The 18,120-nt window shown below is 39.7% G+C and overlaps 1 protein-coding gene, 1 long non-coding RNA gene and 1 other non-coding gene across 3 annotated transcripts; all 3 read left to right on the top strand.

Annotated features, from left to right (window-relative positions):
* Nucleotides 1-4,979: 4,979 nt before the first annotated feature.
* On the top strand, nt 4,980-9,245 carry LOC105041854 (probable GTP diphosphokinase RSH2, chloroplastic). Its single transcript, XM_010918910.4, is given in 13 exon segments — nt 4,980-5,855; nt 6,056-6,241; nt 7,522-7,711; nt 7,714-7,773; nt 7,776-7,980; nt 8,118-8,276; nt 8,355-8,491; nt 8,494-8,658; nt 8,661-8,707; nt 8,797-8,830; nt 8,833-8,862; nt 8,865-8,939; nt 8,942-9,245. Coding segments are annotated over 13 exon segments (2,145 nt in total). The 5' UTR covers nt 4,980-5,126; the 3' UTR covers nt 9,070-9,245.
* LOC140856495 (uncharacterized) lies at nt 6,992-7,293 on the top strand. The gene is made up of 2 exons (XR_012139752.1): nt 6,992-7,124; nt 7,215-7,293. It is a non-coding gene; the product is annotated as an uncharacterized lncRNA (long non-coding RNA).
* A 973-nt stretch (nt 9,246-10,218) lies between the features above and the next one.
* On the top strand, nt 10,219-10,300 carry TRNAS-GCU (transfer RNA serine (anticodon GCU)). The gene has a single exon. It is a non-coding gene; the product is annotated as a tRNA-Ser (tRNA).
* Nucleotides 10,301-18,120: the final 7,820 nt, after the last annotated feature.

Here is an 18,120-nt window from a genome sequence, read left to right as displayed (position 1 = left end):
CATGTTATGGCAATTAATAGAATAAACAGCCCACTAACTCCATAATTATGGCACGATAATCTAGCACCATAAAAAATGGGACCACGTGCTCGATGGTTACGTCAGAATCATTTATAAAAAGAGAGGTAAACGAGCAGTATGGATAAGATAATTTTGGATCAAGATTCTGTCACTTTCAACATTCTTAGCTGTTCACCAATCCCCTTTCTGACTTAAGCATCGGATGATCTCCGTCGGATATAACTTTGGTCTGTGAAGATTTTATCTTGCAGGTACTTTTCATCGATGACAGACAATAGAGAGTTAATCGCAATACCAATAAATACCAGAAGAAACAACTTTGACATCCATGTATACCCAAATTTTATGTATAAAGTTGCAAATTGGGTGGATGTTGGCGCATATAATTTGATATTGGACATGGAAATATTGGCCATACCCAGCCCTTCCCTAGCCCGTTGCAACCCAAGATCACGTCAATCTGTACATCCTATCACATGAATCACGCCTTAGACTCCGTAGATTCCGTCATTTAATTTTTCTGGTGTAAGTTGTCGCCATTTTTTTTCTTTTTTTTTTTTTTTTTTTGGTAGAAACCACTTATATACTGTTTGGAAACGTGATGGACGGTGAAGGAAAGCGCCATGTCTCATCCAACGAATGGTCGGCCACATACTCCGACCGTAATGACGTAAACCACTTCGCTATGACTCGACTCCAGGGAGAGCCGAAATCCACGGTCGAACAGCTTGGCTGGCTTGACATAAACCGGCGTAGTGGCGAAGTGCCGGACAACCGCCGGGTTGGCGGTGAGCGCGATGTCGAAAGGACGGAGCGTGCCGGCACGCGAGACCACGAGCGGTCAGCGCGGCGGCCACCATCTTTGGGCGCGGGGGCCACGTGCCGACTTCTAAGACCAACACGGGCGTTGATGGCGCGGAGGCGGCCGTTCTGATGTTCGGACACGACGTTGGAGAGGCAGAGCGACGGTTCCGGGGAGTCGTTGTAGCCCGTTACGTATCTTTGATGACTCTTCTGCCCTTCCCTTGTTTGTTTTTTTCCCTTTTCTATTAGCACGGAAATCTTTTGCCATCTGTGGACATCTACTACCGATTACGCTAGTATACTTCTCCGCATAAGCTTGTCATGAGAAAGAGAATAACCGGTGACATCCTTCCCCGAGTCAGGATCCATTGGAAAGCAGATGTACTGGATGTAATATGCATGCATGGAGGCCCCCTTTGTTAAATATTATTTACTAAATTATCTCATACAGAAATCTTTGAAATTCAAACACTGCTATGCTTTTTGCATTATATACAGAGAAGTATAGAGATTTATAGAGGTATATATTGCATATAATAATAATAATAATAATAATAATAACATATTATTGTAATGCGAACAATCTTCATTCTATAAAAAAAATTAATTACTTGAAAAATAATTTTTAGTGGGTATCTAGATGACAATATGAAATATGTTTGGCAGAATTTGATGTAAAAACTTTGATAGACAGAGATGACGGCTATTTATCATATACCCCTTTCTTAAATAAGCATATATATATACTATATATGTCAAGATCTAGTATTCATATATATTATATATATATATTTTTTTTTTTTTTTTTTTTTTATATATATATAGTTTAAGTGTTGAAAATGCAAAAATTAAAATTAAATTGAAAGCACAATTATTTACATTATGCTTTTCATTGGAATTATTTATCTAGAAATTGCTATATTACTATGTTATAATTTGGAATAGTATTACGAATGAAACAAACTACTAGAAAGAAAATCAAATGCTTTAAAGATATTACCTAAATTGATGCTTGTGATATATGCTATCATAAGAATGTGATTTTCTCTGGATCTGTGGTAATCTCATCTCCAAAATATAACAATCTGACTCAATCCAATCCCCCTCTAATGAGTATGCTAGGAGACTTAATCCAAAAAACTTCCTTCAATTGTTTAAAAAAAAAAATGAAGAGTGTATAAAAAATGAAAAATCAAAATATATGGAAGCAGGATTCCTGTTGCACTGTAATAGAGCACACCAAGAAAATGGATGCATAAGTGTGTGTCAGGTATCCTAGAGAAGTTTATTTATAAACTCTATTTGCATGATGAGATGAGATGCAATATTTTGAAGATAGATGATTTTTGAAAATATTTTATCTCTTTAGAAATCAATATTTTCTTTCAAAATATCGTAATTATATATAAAGCGGTATCTAGCAAAAAAAATATTTTAAAAACTTTTAAACTAACCAAAATTTAAGAGATAAAAGTTTGAATCTTTTTTGAAAATTAAAACTTCAACATTTTTTAACTACATAGTTGAAGAGTTGATCCTTGAAATGTTATTGTTCAACATAATTTTTGAAAATATATTTGGGAATGGGTTGAAGTGTTTTTGAAGATATGTTGTAGAAAATGGATTATCATAAGGATGTAGGGTGTTCTCCGTTAGTAAAGTATAGTAATGATGGTTTACTGAAAAAAAAAATATATATATGGCAATGATTAGCCGACACAATCTTTATCATATACATGACATATCCTAAAGATGATAGATAAAATATTTGCAAATATCATTTCCTTCCAGCAGAAAGCAATTCTTCGAACTATTTTCTAAGTATATTTTAAAATATAGACTGAATTGTTTTTAGTGATACGTTGAACCAAAAAGTTTATTATAAATATGTCGGTTGTTCTCTATTGAGAAAGTGTATCAAAGGTTATTTATCAAGTTGGAGCGTGCCTTCGCTTCCACGCTAGTGATCTAGGTTCGAATCCGAATAAATCCTAAGAAAAATGACGCATGGAGGATCTCTTCTGGCAATCTGGATGCGAGTGTTGGAAGCAGCACTAGTTCTCGAAATATTGCTGAGATGATGTACTCATCCAATATGTAGGAGTGGCTTATACTTATATTGAATCACTACACGATCTCTCATCCCCAACACCCCCGGCATCCTCTCTCCTTCTATTCCAAAAAAAAAAAAAAAAAAAAAAAAAAACTTAAGTCTATAATAATCACACCGATCTCTCATCCCAACACCCCGCATCCTCTCCCTCTTATTCCAAAAAAAAAAAAAATATTTATCAAGAAAAAAAATTGTATGGCAACGACTGGTTGCTTTAACGTTTTTCTTGTATATATGAGGTATCCTAAAAATAGATGAAGTATTTGAACATGCCACCTCCTTCTAGAATGAAGTTAAATAATCTAATAAAGTTAAATAACTAGTTGCCAGCTTACAAAGGAACATGTATCATCATAGCACTAAGTCATATGCAACTAACAATAGAAAACTGATGCCAAAAGACAACTGATGCTACCAAGTTAATATCATAGAATCTTCACACATGATCTATGATATAATAATATTTGTTACCAATCAAACTAGCCGCCTTGAAGTGATCCATAAATCGCCATGCTTGAGTTGTCATTTTATCTTGTAATTCTAGATGAAGGTTGTTAGAGGATGACTTTTTTTTTAATATATTAAAAATGTAAATCATTTATAATCACTTATGCCTTGGTTGAAAGGTCGGAGGAAAAAAAAAAATATATATATATTTTTTTCTCTTGATTGGAGTTTAAAAAAAATAAAAAAATATATTTTTTTCTTTTTGATTGAAAATAAAGAAGAAAAAAATATTATAATTATTTTTTATTTTATATCCTAAAAAAGAGTCCAATAAATCTATGGAAGGAATCAAAAAAAAAATTATTTTTTTTTATTTTTTTAAATTTTTTCAAATTTTTTCGCCTATAAAACCTCAATCTAAAATAAACCTTAAAATTAAATGTAATATTAATTTTATTTTTTATTATTAAAAAAATAAAATAAAAATTATAAAAATTTATTAATTTTTAATTTATTTTTTTTCACATTTATTAAATTTAAAAAAATACAGATTAAAAAATTATTTTTTTTATAAAAAAAATTAATCAAAAAAAAATATTAACCTTCTTTCTCGTTCTTTTCTCTTCCATCCTATTTTTCTCTGCCAGCCAAGACGTTAATGCTGGGAACTTGCTTAACTTTTGATGTGACAAACCGATGATTAGAATAAAGTATTCAATTACCTTTCACACACTCAATCAAAGATGAGGGCGTGAAGGTAATGACACGTGATTAAAAAGTATAACTTGTTTTAAATTTGTTTATTGAATAGCCTATGTTAAAATAACACTAAAAAATCTTATTGTTCCACCAATCATCTCCGTGCTTATCATTGTGAATTATTTTATAATTGATCCACAAGGAACAAGGCTCACGTAACTGCCCTAACTCTGCTATCATTAAATGCTATTTTATATTTATGCAATGGTATTCCCCACCAATTAAAACTTAGCCAGGCAATATGATCAGTCTACCTATATCAGCTCATCCACATAGAAAAAATTATTGATTTAATCTGATTCACACTGGATCACTAATAATTTAATCTTTTTTTCTTTATTTTTTTTATATGATATTACAACAGATACTATCATACATTTAATAACGTTTTCCTTCTTAATAATCCGTCCTATCATATTTTAATATTTTTTTCTCCTTTTAATTGATAAATTATCCATGGTGCGCCATGAGTTAGGTCTAACCAATAATTTTTTCCAGCGCTGGGCCCTTGAGGATAACATACTGTAATTAGACTCTTCCTTTGCATCTAATCCAAGTTATCAAAAAAAAATTATGCTAACCTAATGGAAAAATCTCGATGGGTAGTTTAGTCATTGTACTGCTCCTCCTCATGGCCGCCAACCAATCCAACAGCGACGCGCAAGATACTTCTCGTCGGGCACAGCCATGCAAGCCAACCGCGAGGCGAAAAAAGAAGAGAGAGAAAATGACCTCCTCTGTCATTTCTCTGCCCCTCTGACCTCCCTCTCTTCTCTCCTCCCTCTTTCCGCGAACCTAGGGTTTCCTCGATAAATCTCACCGATTCTAGATCCCAACTCGCGATCCCATCAAGCTCCCTCCTTTCCCTCAAATACTTGATCCTCGTCCTAAAATTAACCCGGTCTCGCTTCGCTGGTGCCAGAACAGGGTTTCTGATCTCGGATTGGTGGGGAGAGAGCGGAGAGATTAGGGGTCGGCGACCATGTCCGTGCCGGCGATCGCCCTCTACGCGAGCACCCCGGGCGTTGTCTGCTCGAATCCCCACCACTCCTGCCATATCGCCTCCTCCCATGGCCCCTGCGACTTCGACCTCAACACCCGCCCGCCATCCTCCTCCGCCACCTCCTCCTCATCCCAGAAGCCGATCGCCGGCGGCCTTTCCTGCCTATTCTCTTCCCCGGCCGCTCGCCATGCCACCACCGGTTCTTCTTCCTCGAGCTTCACCGGCGCCGATGAGCTCGGCTTGCTCTGGCACGAGAGATCCGAGGACCTCGGCAGCTCCTTTTGCTACTCTTCCTACCCCTCGTCGTCCCTCAAGTGCCGGGACCAGAGCCCCGTGTCGGTGTTCCAGGGTCCGGTGTCGTGCAGCGGGAGCTGCTCCAGTAGAAGCCCGTCGTTGGTGAGGACCACGCGTGAGTGGAGCAGCAGCGACTGGAGGGTGGGGAAAGATAGGATTTTTAGCGGGTTTGTTAGAAACGCGTTGGGTTCTTGTCTTGATTTCAATTCCTCGAGTTTACCTTTGCCGGGAGGTGGTGGGTTCAATGTGGAGGAGTTGGATTTTAATTTGGAAGATAGTCTGCACGAGGAGGCGTCGGCTTGCGAGCCGTATGCTAGAGACTTGCTCGCCAGGGCTCAGTCAAGACACAAGATTTTCTATGACGAATTTGTGTTGAGGGCTTTCTACGAAGCCGAGAAGGCTCACAGGGGGCAGGTGAATACAAATATGCAAACTTTGCTATTTTAATTGAAATTCTATCTTCTTAGTTTCTTTATGTTAGTTTGTTTTTGATGCATTCAGTGAAGTTCTGGCATATATTCTGAATTATTGGTATCTTGAATTTTTTATTTGAAGATGTTGCTTATATTTTAAGTTCGTGAATTGAGATGGGTTTCATTTGGCTTGTCTGTTAGATGAGGGCGAGCGGAGATCCTTATCTGCAACATTGTGTGGAGACGGCTGTTTTGTTAGCGAGGATTGGAGCTAATGCTACAGTAGTCGCTGCAGGGCTTTTACACGATACATTTGATGATTCTTTTGTGGATTATGGTTATATTTTCCAAATGTTGGGAGCTGGTGTAGCTGATCTGGTCCAAGGGGTAATTTTCTCTCTCTCTCTCTCTCTCTCTCTCTCTCTCTCTCTCTCTCTCTCTCTCTCTCTGTTTCAACGCTCTTTGGTGTAGCTGAGCTGGTTTTTGTCATTTACAAGACTGAACCTTTGAAAACCTTTGCTTTGGCTTAATTAGAGGAGGAACTTGGTTTTGCTTGATTTTGTTACACTTCTCTTATTTGGTGGAGTAACCTGGCATTTATGCGCTTCTATTATTTTTTGTGCTTTTTCTGTTGGTAATATGTAGAATTAACAAGTGTTTATTGTATTAAGCATCATCGACCAGCATCTTGGTATGAGATGTTTGCATGGCTATACTGGTCTCTGTAGTTTGTTGACCAAGACTTTTTTTGGGGGGTTAATAATACAGGATAAATATAACTTTGATTTAGCATTATATCTCGTGGACCCAGTTTCTAATATTGTAAGCTACACAGACACACGAGCAACTGGATTTATTAAGAATGGACGTAGACTTTTTCACGCCCACCCCCGACACCACCCCCCACAACCCCCCCCCCCCCCCCCACCTATCCTGTCCTCCTTATTTTTTTAGGTTGGGGGGGGGGGCGGTGCTTGTTTAGTTTTTCAAAATATTCTGCAAAAATAAAATGATCAAATGTTTGGTTAGATCCATAAGTTCCAACGGTTCACCACTAAAAAGGCATGTCTGGGATTTTATATTGTCCTCTTCTTAAGGTAGAGAAAGGCTTGTATTCAATGGGCTGTGCATCTGGTGGTTTACATCATCTGATACCCTTCAACCAGCCAAACCCTGATGAAGGCAGGATTTGGACACAGGTCTCTGGTATGCGACCACCGACAGACCTACCAGCAGGTTGAGCTGTTTCTGTTGTTTGTTTCCTTCATAGGTACTATCATTATCTGATTGTTCAGTACGGAAGATTTTTCCTTACTAGGTATTACCTTGTTCAATTGGATTTTCTCTATCTTTCTTTCAGTTAAACTACATGGATTTTCATTTTAAGGTTTTGCGTAAGTGCATAATAACCGTGAGAGGTATGTTTTTTGTTTTCTGATTATAAAAATGGCCATTGCATGTTATATGTTGTGTTGTGGGGGAAGACATCAGAAAAATCAAAATAACATGAAAAATTCTACATTTTTCTAAAGTTTGTTTCTTTTTATCTTTTTGGTGTTTTATTCAATTGGACAGTAATTTTGGATGTAGAGGCAACTGTAACATCCGTAACTCAGACATAAGCTCGGAAGACTAAAATTTTAATTGCCGTTTGGCATTTTATGCAGGTCTCAAAATTGAGCCACTTAAGCCAGCTTGCTCGGGACAACAATACTGCAAGTAAAACTGTTGAGGCTGACCGGCTGCACACGATGTTTCTTGCAATGGCAGATGCCAGAGCAGTTCTTATAAAGCTAGCAGACAGACTGCATAACATGATGACATTGGAAGCATTACCTATGGTTAAACAACAGAGATTTGCAAGGAGACCTTGGAGATTTTTGTTCCTTTGGCTAGTAGATTGGGAATCACAAGTTGGAAGGGCAGCTTGAGAATTTGTGCTTTAAACATCTCCATCCAGAGCGACACAAAGAGCTACTCTCCAAACTTGTCAAGTCCTTCGATAAAGCAAAGATCCTGTCTGCCATTGCGAAACTTAAAAAAGCTCTTGGGGATGAAGGTGTTTCTTATCATGCTTTATCTGGGAGGCACAAGGGCTTGTACAGTATACACTCCAAGATGCTGAAGTATGTACTTACCCCTTTTGGTATAATCATATGTCATACTGAATTCATATGCCCAGTCTGAACTAAAATTCATTTGTTCGCATATACAATGCCAAATTTATTATGAGGCTAATTAGGCTGATGTACCGAACCTTCAGGAAGAAGCTAACCATGGATGAGATCCATGACATTCATGGGTTACGTTTGATTGTTGATAATGAAGAAGATTGTTACACAGCCCTGACTGTTGTTCATCGGTTATGGCCTGAAGTTCTTGGAAGGTTCAAAGATTACATTACTCATCCCAAATTTAATGGGTATGTCATCAACGAACTTACATAGTGTGACTAAATCTTTTTGCAAAGTAGCACAGAGCCGCTGATTGTCGTTTGCAGGTACCGATCTTTGCACACAGTTGTTCTGGGTGAAGACATGCTCCCTCTGGAAGTTCAGATCCGAACTAAGGAGATGCATCTACAAGCAGAATATGGAATTGCTGCTCATTGGAGATACAAGGAAGGTGATTGTAAGTATCTTCATTTGTGCTCCAAATGGTGGAATGGGCAAGATGGGTGGTTACTTGGCAATGTGAGACAATGAACAATGATCGGACATCATCCCTAGGCGACTCCAGTCTCATTAGGCCACCCTGCCCATTTCCTTTCCATTCTGATGACTGCCCTTACTCATACACAGCCAGTGTGACTATGATGGACCCATTTTCATCATCATCCTGGAATATGAGAAGGTGAGTTATATTTTTCATATGCGATGGTTAAAACCTTATCATTATTATCATTCAGATATCCGTATTCTGATGTTCGTGTGTGATTTCAGATGACCGTGCAGGAGTTCCCAGCAAACTCGACTGTATGGATTTGTTGGAGAGAGTCGGTGGACGGAGTTAAGGTGGCCTCCTTCCAGTTTTCCTCTCAGGGAAGACTTGAGGCCAAGACTGAATCATGAGCCAGTGACAACCCTGATCAAAAGCTGAAGATGGGGGACGTTGTTGAGCTGACACCATCGATACCTGACAAGTCGTTGACAGGGTATAGGGAGGAAATCCAGCGCATGTATGAACGAGGATTATCCCAAGCTGGCGTGGTTTGAGGAGCTGGCCAACGCGCATGCCTAACATTAATTAGTCCATTTGTTCATTGTATATATGAACTAATTGTACAGAAATCTACTCCCATTTGCAATACAGAAGCTCGGAATGAAATGAGGTCCAAGCAGGTTGCTAAGATCTCAATATAGCAGTTAATGAAGCTTTCTCAATTTGTTCATCGGTTGTTTTCCCTTTTTCCAAATGGTTCTTCCCCTGCATCAAAAACAATGATAAAATGTTCTATGATGGCAGTAAGCCTGCGAGGGCGCCATCAGATTCATATGAAACTGACCTCTCACCAACCGGACTACATTTCAGGCACTCTAGTTTTGGGGTCCTCCTGAGGCAAGCAATGACGTCATGGGGCCTCTTTAGATTCATCCAGCAATTTCATTCTGCCAGGAGCTTCAGTTGTTTACATTCTGATATCCATCTCTGAATCTTCTGGCTGTGAGCGTGATGGTCCCCTTTGGATCTTTGGTATGGGTCTGCATCATTTGCAGGGGTCAGCATAAGATCTTTGGATGCTCTGTAAGACTATTTTCCCCAGACTGTCTGCATCAGTTCATAAATCTAACATGATGCTTGAGTGCTGTGTTCAATGAATCAAACAGAGAAAACCATGCCTGTCATTGTTGGGGCAGTGCTGTCAGCCCCACCCAATCCTTACTTTATGTGCACGTGTGTGCGTGTGCGTGCATTCGTGGGTAATTTAGCTTGTCTAAGGATGCTAGGAAGCTCTAGATTCAAGGGACGAAAGCTATTAACATTAGGATGCTCAAGCTTTACTACCTGTATTTAGTCGGTACTCGAACTTTAGTTAGGTGTAGCTCCACATTTGTTATGCCTGGTTTTTTATTAGCATCATGTTTTCCTTAGTTTAGAGGAGTTGTTCGGACCTGGCTTATTTAGGAACGAAAAGCCTGCTAACGTGATATTTAGTTTAGTTTGCGAATCCAATGAGCTCAAATAGCTTAATTCATTTTCAGTCTTAGCTGTGACAGAAAACCAAGATTAGAGCTCTAAGCACTGGATCCTCGAATCAACTTTCCTTCTCTTGTATTCAGATTATATTTCGTTTACCCATTGTGGGGGAAAAAGAATAATTCTACGTAACTATCCTAAATTTCATATCTCACACAATATCTATTGTCGCTTTGGCCGAGTGGTTAAGGCGTGTGCCTGCTAAGTACATGGGGTTTCCCCGCGAGAGTTCGAATCTCTCAGGCGACGTTTATTTTTTTCCCCCGCTTTATATTCGTATTTACACATTTGTAATCTGATTGGTGAAAATTCATGGACATTTCAACAAAGTCCAAAGCGCTTACTATGATTACGCCAACTCCTATTTATAAATTGTGACCCGTATTTTGCACATCTGAGTGTATTGATTTATTCTAGAGTTGAGACAATGCTTTCAACTTTTCTCGTAAAAAACAAAACAATTCGACTTATCAATATGTACATATCTGTATAGCCCATCTATAACAAATCCAAATAGAAAACAGTGGTCTATAGAGATATGGTACACAATGTTTTCTAGGTATTTTTTTAAAAATATAAAGAGATTCATTTTCTATTTTGGAGATATTTCTAGCTATTCAATATGTATGAATTCTTTTATTAATTTATTATAATAGTGGAAAAATAAATTGAAACTCATATTAGTGAGATTCTTGTAGAAAAATCACCTTTATTTTCATAATTGCTAAAATAAGCTATATATTTTGTATAAAAAAAAATACTCTTTTGAACCATGCTGCATATTTATATTATAACACTGGTGATAATGCTTACGACTAAGTAATCCTACATGTACATTAAATTGCATCACTTTTGCATCTATTACCAATTTGTAGGGCTACCAATAAGTCTATTTAGATTGAGAAGTGTTTGATGCCAACTTGATTAAATCTTGAGTTTAGACTTTAGAGTCGAACCTAACCCATTAGCTAATCGAATCAAGTTAGGTTGGGCCTATAAAAAATATATTTTTGATATAATGTATTATTTGGGTTGGGTTGGGGTTAAGTTGCTTAGGCATGATCAAGCCCTAACCCAAAATGTTCAAGGCTCTAGTTGGGACTAGCCCATGTTAGGACTATAGTTCAGGATAATTAATTTAATTATTTTTTATAGCTAAAATTATAATAATTAATAATTAATTATTAAATTTATAATTTTTTTAAATAAAAATCAAAAGAGTGCTCATTAAACATGAGCTTTCATTCAATTTTTTTTAAACTTAAGATAATAATCATTCCTAAAGCATAACTTTCCAAATTACGGTTTAAAAAATAATTATTGATAAATTTTAGGATATTGTAAATAATAATCAATCAAAAATAAATAAATACTTAAATATAACTAAATGAGAGTAGGTGAGAAAAAATAGGACTATTGGGATGAACAATGATGAGTTAATTTAGGTGAAGGCCCTCTTAAGGAATTAGAATAAACATTCAGGAAGGAGAACGTGCAGTATATGATTTGGATTTTCAAGCATAGAGGTGCTTTGGAATTATTATGGTGTAGGAGGAAGCCATCATTAGTTTTATATTGATTGTTAGTCAAAAGAAACTCTAGTTTATATACGAATGGACATTCTTCTTATGTGAGATATTTTTTAAAGGATAAAATTATGAGGCTCATGAATCAAAGTGAACAATATCATATGTGTCAAGCCATAAATCCTTAGCCGCAATAATGGCGCACTGGATAAAGGGCCATCTCTATGACTGTGGGGCCCCTCCTATTCGTATATAGACTCTTTCTTGATTGAGGGGTTATGATAAAAATAAGAAGGGCACCTCTCGTCCATGCATAGATTTTCCTTTTAGCTGCGGTAAAATAAGAAGGGCATCTCCCAACATGAATGATAAGGATTCTATTCTTGTTCCATGACTATTATTTGAGAAAACAAAGTACCACAGCTTAGGCCAATTCTCTCTCTCTCTCTCTGCGCCACCACCCCTCCGTTTGTGTATATATATATATACATCTTTATTGTGTGCACGCAAAACTTTGGTTATATTTTCTTCATCATACAATGTTGTTGTATTGACGCACATTAAGAGTGCATTTGGTTACACTTTTTGATTTTTGATTTTTAAAAAATATTTTTTATTTTTTTTATTTTTATAATTAATAAAAGCAAAAAAGTAAAAAGTATGTTTGGTAACTATGTTGCTATAAAGCAAAAAAAAATATTTGGAGATGGTAGGTGAAGAGCTCGACGAAAGAAAAGGATTCGAAAAGGAAGGGAGAAGAGCTCGACGAGGGAGAAGATTCGAACTCTTTATTTTTTGATTTGGTATTTTAGATGTGGGGAAGCAAAAAAAATAGAAAAGTAAGTTTTGAAAAGCAAAAAATTTTTGCTTTGCATATTAAAGTAATTATTATTTTTTTTTATTTTTTACTTTTTATGGTGTTATCGGATACTGTTTTTTTATTTTATTTTTTAAAAATTAAAAAATAAAAAAATATTTTTTTAATGGCTAACCAAATGCACCCTAATTTATAATTATAATCATGTGCTTCCCGGATATTACTATCATGCCATTCAAGTTTTGCTATGGTCATGTACTACGGTTGTAGGTCCATTTGGTCGTCGGATAGAAAAAGGAGGAAGCCATCCTTCTTTCCGAGTATCTCTCCAAGATTCCCTTTTTCACGAGCTAACTTAGATTTTTGGTTGGGTGAGCTAACAACCGTTCCATGTAATACTACCATGAATAGTCCAAACATGATAAAAAGGTGAGGTAAAGTGAAAAGAATGGTAATTCTGACCGTTAGTTTTAGTATCAAATCAGGGATACATCTATTTCATTCCTCCAACAATAATTTTGACACCTATGACGAAGGATAAAGGCCTTCAACCATAATAGCTCTATTCTCCAAAATGGTGTTTCATCTAGCAACATAAACCCAAATAGTGGGACTTATTTAAACTTATCTAAGGCCATTGAGATTTGTGCTTCTTCGCATGAACTTCAAAATTTAAAGTTCTAGCCATTCCTTAGGAAGGGGTAAAAAAAAAAAAGTAATTGTTGCGGCCAATCGCCTCGTCGTCCGATCGCCGGGGAACGGGCACCTGCAAAAACGAGAAGTCTACACTGACCGGAGGCGACTCCGACGGAGACCCTCGGACGGTCAAGTCAGAGAGGTGACTGGGCAACAGTGAAATGAAGACAGAGAGCTCGATCGAGGGAGAGAGGGAGAGAGGAGCGAGCCTGTAGTTTTGGAGTCGAGAAGTGGGAGTGATGGAGCAGATCCCTTGCACTGTTGCCTTCTCCGGTTTATATAGTGGAGCACGGTATGGCGCCGTCATTAATGGCGCAGACAAGTGAGGAACTGTCAACTCACTGTAGACTGTTAGAGTCACCGTGAAAGCGTCACGTCGCCGTGTGGCCGTCAAATCACCAGGGTTGACAATGCCCTCGGCGGGACAATGCCCCTACATAGCCGTGCCGCATGTCGCTGTCAGAGCTGACAAGGTCTGGCGGCTGTACGGCGATTGGAGGAGCCGACCGACCCAAAGTCGGTGGCCAGCTGAGTGGTGTCGGGCCCCTCCGTTGGTCGGCGAGTCTTTCGTGAGTCGGCCATCGGACCTCTGGGTTCAGTCGGTCCGAAAAAGTGCGCCCGACATATCCTCAGTCGGTCGTGAGCCGATAATTAGCCGGTGATGGCATCCCTCAGTCGGTCGCTCCGACCGCCAATCGGTCGGTCCGGCCGTCAGTCGGTCGGTCGGGCCGCCAGTCGGTCGGTCCGACCGTCAGTCGGTCGGTCGAGCCGTCAGTCGGTCGGGCCGCCAGTCGGTCGGTCCTTCCGGCCGTCGGTCGGTGGGTGGGTATCCCCCAACAGTTGCCCCCTCCACTCCTAAGTCGGATGGTGAGCTGGCCGATGCTTTCATTCGGGCAGCAATCCTGGGCGACTGGGAGTGGATTTGTCATATGCACAGATCCGACCGTACCGCCGGCCGATCCGATGTCAGACGTCTCATAAATGCCAAGCGATCTGAACGTCTAGTCGGTGTCAGAAGTCACGTCGGCGTCAGGTGTCAGACGTCGCGTCTTGTCGCCGTCAGACGTTACGTCGGCGTCAGGAGATCGGGCGCCGGACGATACGGCGTCAGACGACCGGATATTCCGCGCCGATCGCGGGAGTGTGGGGCGCTGTCAGGCGTCCCATCGGGAACGCGAATCGGCGCGGGCGCATAAATGCGGAACCGCGTCCCCGCGTGCCGCGTGTCGAAGATGGTTGGCCGGCGCCCCCGCATTTAATATGGGCGGTGTGGCCGTCCCGGGACGGGGCGCGCCGAATCCTCAGCCACCCGGATGCCGCCACGTGTCGCGCATCCACGGAGCTTCGGTCGGCGTGGAGTCATCTTGGCCGTCGGTCGGGCCTATATATATAGGACCTCTCGGACCCAAGACCCCACCATTGCCATTTTGCTGCCGAAACTCTGTCCGGGCGATTTCTCAGTCGTCGCGGGCAGAGCTTTCTCGCCTCCGAAGGAGCTTCTCCGGTTCGTGGTCTCCTCTTCGTCCTCCTCACCTTCTTCTTCTCCTCGTTTCTCCTTCTTCTCTGTTTCTTCCTCATTCGGTTCCGGTGCAATGGCCAGGAATCCGACTCAGGGAGCTCGGTCGGGGAACCCGACTGACGACTCCCGCTCGACTCCGGAAGATGAGGCTTCCTCGCTTTCGGGACCGAATGTTGATCGGCTTCGGGAGCAATACTGCATCCCGGAGCAGTTTCAACTGTCCGCCCCAGGGGCCAGCGGTCGGGTTAACAGCCCTCCGCCTGGTCAGCTGGCGCTTTACGTCGAGGACCTCCGCGCAGGTCTTCGGCTCCCGATTCCGGAGTTCGTCCGGAATCTTCTGAACTATTACGGACTATGTCCGGCGCAACTAGCGCCGAACTCGGTCCGTCTTATCATTAGTTTTGCTTTGTTGTGTCAGCTTTTGCCGACCAACCCTCGCATTTCTCTCTTCCAGGCCTTCTTTGTGCTCCGACCCCACCCTAAAGCCCGAGGGTGGTGGCTCTTCAACTCCCGGAAGGGTCTTTCCTTTATCACCGGTCTTCCATCGTCCATTCATGGGTGGAAGAACCAATTCTTCTTTGTTTCTTCTTCATCTTCTTGGGCTTTCCTTCTCACTGGGGCGTGCCCCGAACCGAGGCTAATGACAACAGTCGGGTGGAAGCGGACGACCGGGAGGACTTCCACCGACTGAAAGATATGTCGGTCCCGAAGCAGAGGGAGCTTGTTACCGAACAAGCTCTCTATGACACCGGCTTAAGCTTGGTCCCCCGACTAGGTATCGTCCGACTTCCCGGTCTTCTTTTCATCCGACCCTTAGTCCAGCCCCCGATGCTGGCCTCTTCTTTGTCGCGAACTGCCGAATCTCCGCATCTGTCGGCCGCATTCTTGGAGGTGTCCCTGCAATACCTGCCCACAACAGTAATAATAACCAGGATTTCATAGAGTGTACACTAAGGCTAAGCACAAATATGTAGCATCCAATATTGTGACAAAATCTCATAAGCATGCGCTGGCACAAACAACAATGCAGGAAACAGCCATACTGGTTCATCCTAAATACTGCCATTATGTATGTTAAAAGGACTCACGAGATTAAAACATTTTATCTAGGTTGTTTTAATTAACATCCATTTTCTCATAACAAATGTCTACTACTATCTTTTAGCTAATCTAGTAAAATGCTATGGAGAACTTGCTGGAAGGGCAGCAACTCATGCGGGTTGAGAGAGAATACGGATCCATCAAACCTCTATCCTTCAACCCTAACTCCACCCAACCCCACAATGTTATATTAGGACTTCCCTAATCAACATGATCCATGAGTACTGTTTGGGGCCAAATTTGAAAACTGGCTGACTAATATAAGTTTTTGGTTGAGAAATGAATTCCAATTTATTAAGTCTTATATACATACATATATACATACCTCTGTGTGTGCACATGCATGCATGCACACACATGTGCACCCTATATACACATGCTAAATCCTAGACGTCATATGCTTCTTAATTCAAATCTCAGCATTATTTTGGCTATGGGTCTAAAATTAATCAAATTCAATCACAAACATCTCGATTTAGCCTATAGTAAACCTCTGAAGAGCCCATGCAGCAATATCTCCTAGTCATACATAAGTCATAAACTGAATCTACTCTGATATCATTGGTAATGATATAAGATCTTAACTCAAAAAGACTAGCAAAAAGATTATATTTTGGGCTTCTTGACCTTGTACAAGAATCCAAGGTCTTTCCATCAATGTAGGACTTGATACAAGCTCACACCACACGAGTTCATACAGGGTTCTCTCACACTACCCCTATTCGAGCCCAGGCATCCTCGCTGGGCAAAGGACCCAAATCTAGTCAAAAATATCACGTTTAGCCCTTGGTCCGGTCTGTGCTATAATGTCTCTTAATCCATATAGCCACTCTAATATGGTTTATTATAGTTTAAAATTTTTAATCTAAAAGACTAGCTAGAAGATATAATTTAGCTTCTTATCTCGGTATATGTATCAAATATCTACCCAGTACCTAATTGATATGATACTAAATACATGTGTGTACAAACCCTGATACACTCCTATTTGAGCTCTGACATCCTTGATAAGCTAAGGGTTGAAATCCAATCACAAATGCCATGATCAATCTTGTTAATCCCGACAAAGCCCATGTTACAAATATTTTCCAGTAATATATGTGTTATGGGCCAAATTCGTTCTTTGATATTATTTGTAATAATCCAGGATCTCACATAAAAGAAGCCAGAAGAAAAGTGATATTTGGATTCCTTGACTCTGCATAAATATCTAAAATTTCTCTAGTGCATATTTGTGGGACAAAACATATATCCTCATAGGTATGCATGCACACAACAGACTCCCACTCTACTTTTCTGGTAGTATAGACTGTTCCTCTTAGTTCATTTTCATAACACGCCATGCATCTACAAAGGCAGATGAAGGTAGTTTCTTCAAATAGCTTACTTCCTCCTAGCTGGCATTGCTGTGCAGTCATGTAGTCTGGCATTTGCTTCTTGGTCTTTTTTTCATTTTATCCACTTTGTGATATATATCTAGATATGTCTACAAAATAACGTCTTCAAATAGCAATTACATCTAATATGGTGTATTAATTTCAAGACATGCTTGGGAGGTAAGGTTTTACATCTTTTGTCAAGTCTATCGTTTATCTTTATACTGAAATGTACCACATGACCTAATCCATCTCTAAAGAAAAGTAGAGAGTTCATGAAGTCAAGAACTTGGAAGTTTACAGGATAAAGTATTCACTAGAAACCAACAACTTCATAAAAAATACAAATATCAGTGATTAACTCTACTAATTTGTTGCCCTAGATCCACTGTCACTAATTTGCCTTCTTCCTAGAGCCAATCAACCAGGTGAATTTCTTTCGATCCAATCATCAAATAGAATGGTGCGGAAACTAATTACCAATTATGTGATTATAGAGTTTCATCAACAGTAAAGTAAAAATTATATCATTGAAGTTGCTGTTTATTCAACAAATAAGGCAATAAATAATTCACTTAGAAAATTATACAAGGCCCACTGCATATGAACGCGATTATGTTGCAAAATGTTGGCTCTATCTATTATTCTCAGATGTGAACCTGATCCACATATTTTGCTAACGATACTAACATTAGTGCGAGATCTTAAAGACACAAAATTTTGGCATAATTCTTCTTTGAAATTCTCACTCCAAACAACCCGAGTGAGGTTTGCAGTTGATGGCACAGAAAATAGCAGGCTGTGTTTAAAATAATTTCTTGTGGTGCTGAGAAAATCACAGACACCCTTTACCATTACAAACTAGCTTCTTAGAGTTCTTCCAAAAGTTAGGACTTTCCTGAAACCAACCTGCCAAGTCTAATATTTTATCCATGCTGTTTCAAAGATGCCATTTGTTATGAAATTTGAACTATATGGTATCTGAAGAGGGATATGTAGTATAATTGCCAATAATAAAGACCAAACTTATGAGA

Source organism: Elaeis guineensis, chromosome 3 (genome assembly GCF_000442705.2).
Source record: "Elaeis guineensis isolate ETL-2024a chromosome 3, EG11, whole genome shotgun sequence".
Lineage (NCBI taxonomy): Eukaryota > Viridiplantae > Streptophyta > Magnoliopsida > Arecales > Arecaceae > Elaeis > Elaeis guineensis.
This window is presented reverse-complemented; position numbering and strand designations above follow the sequence as displayed.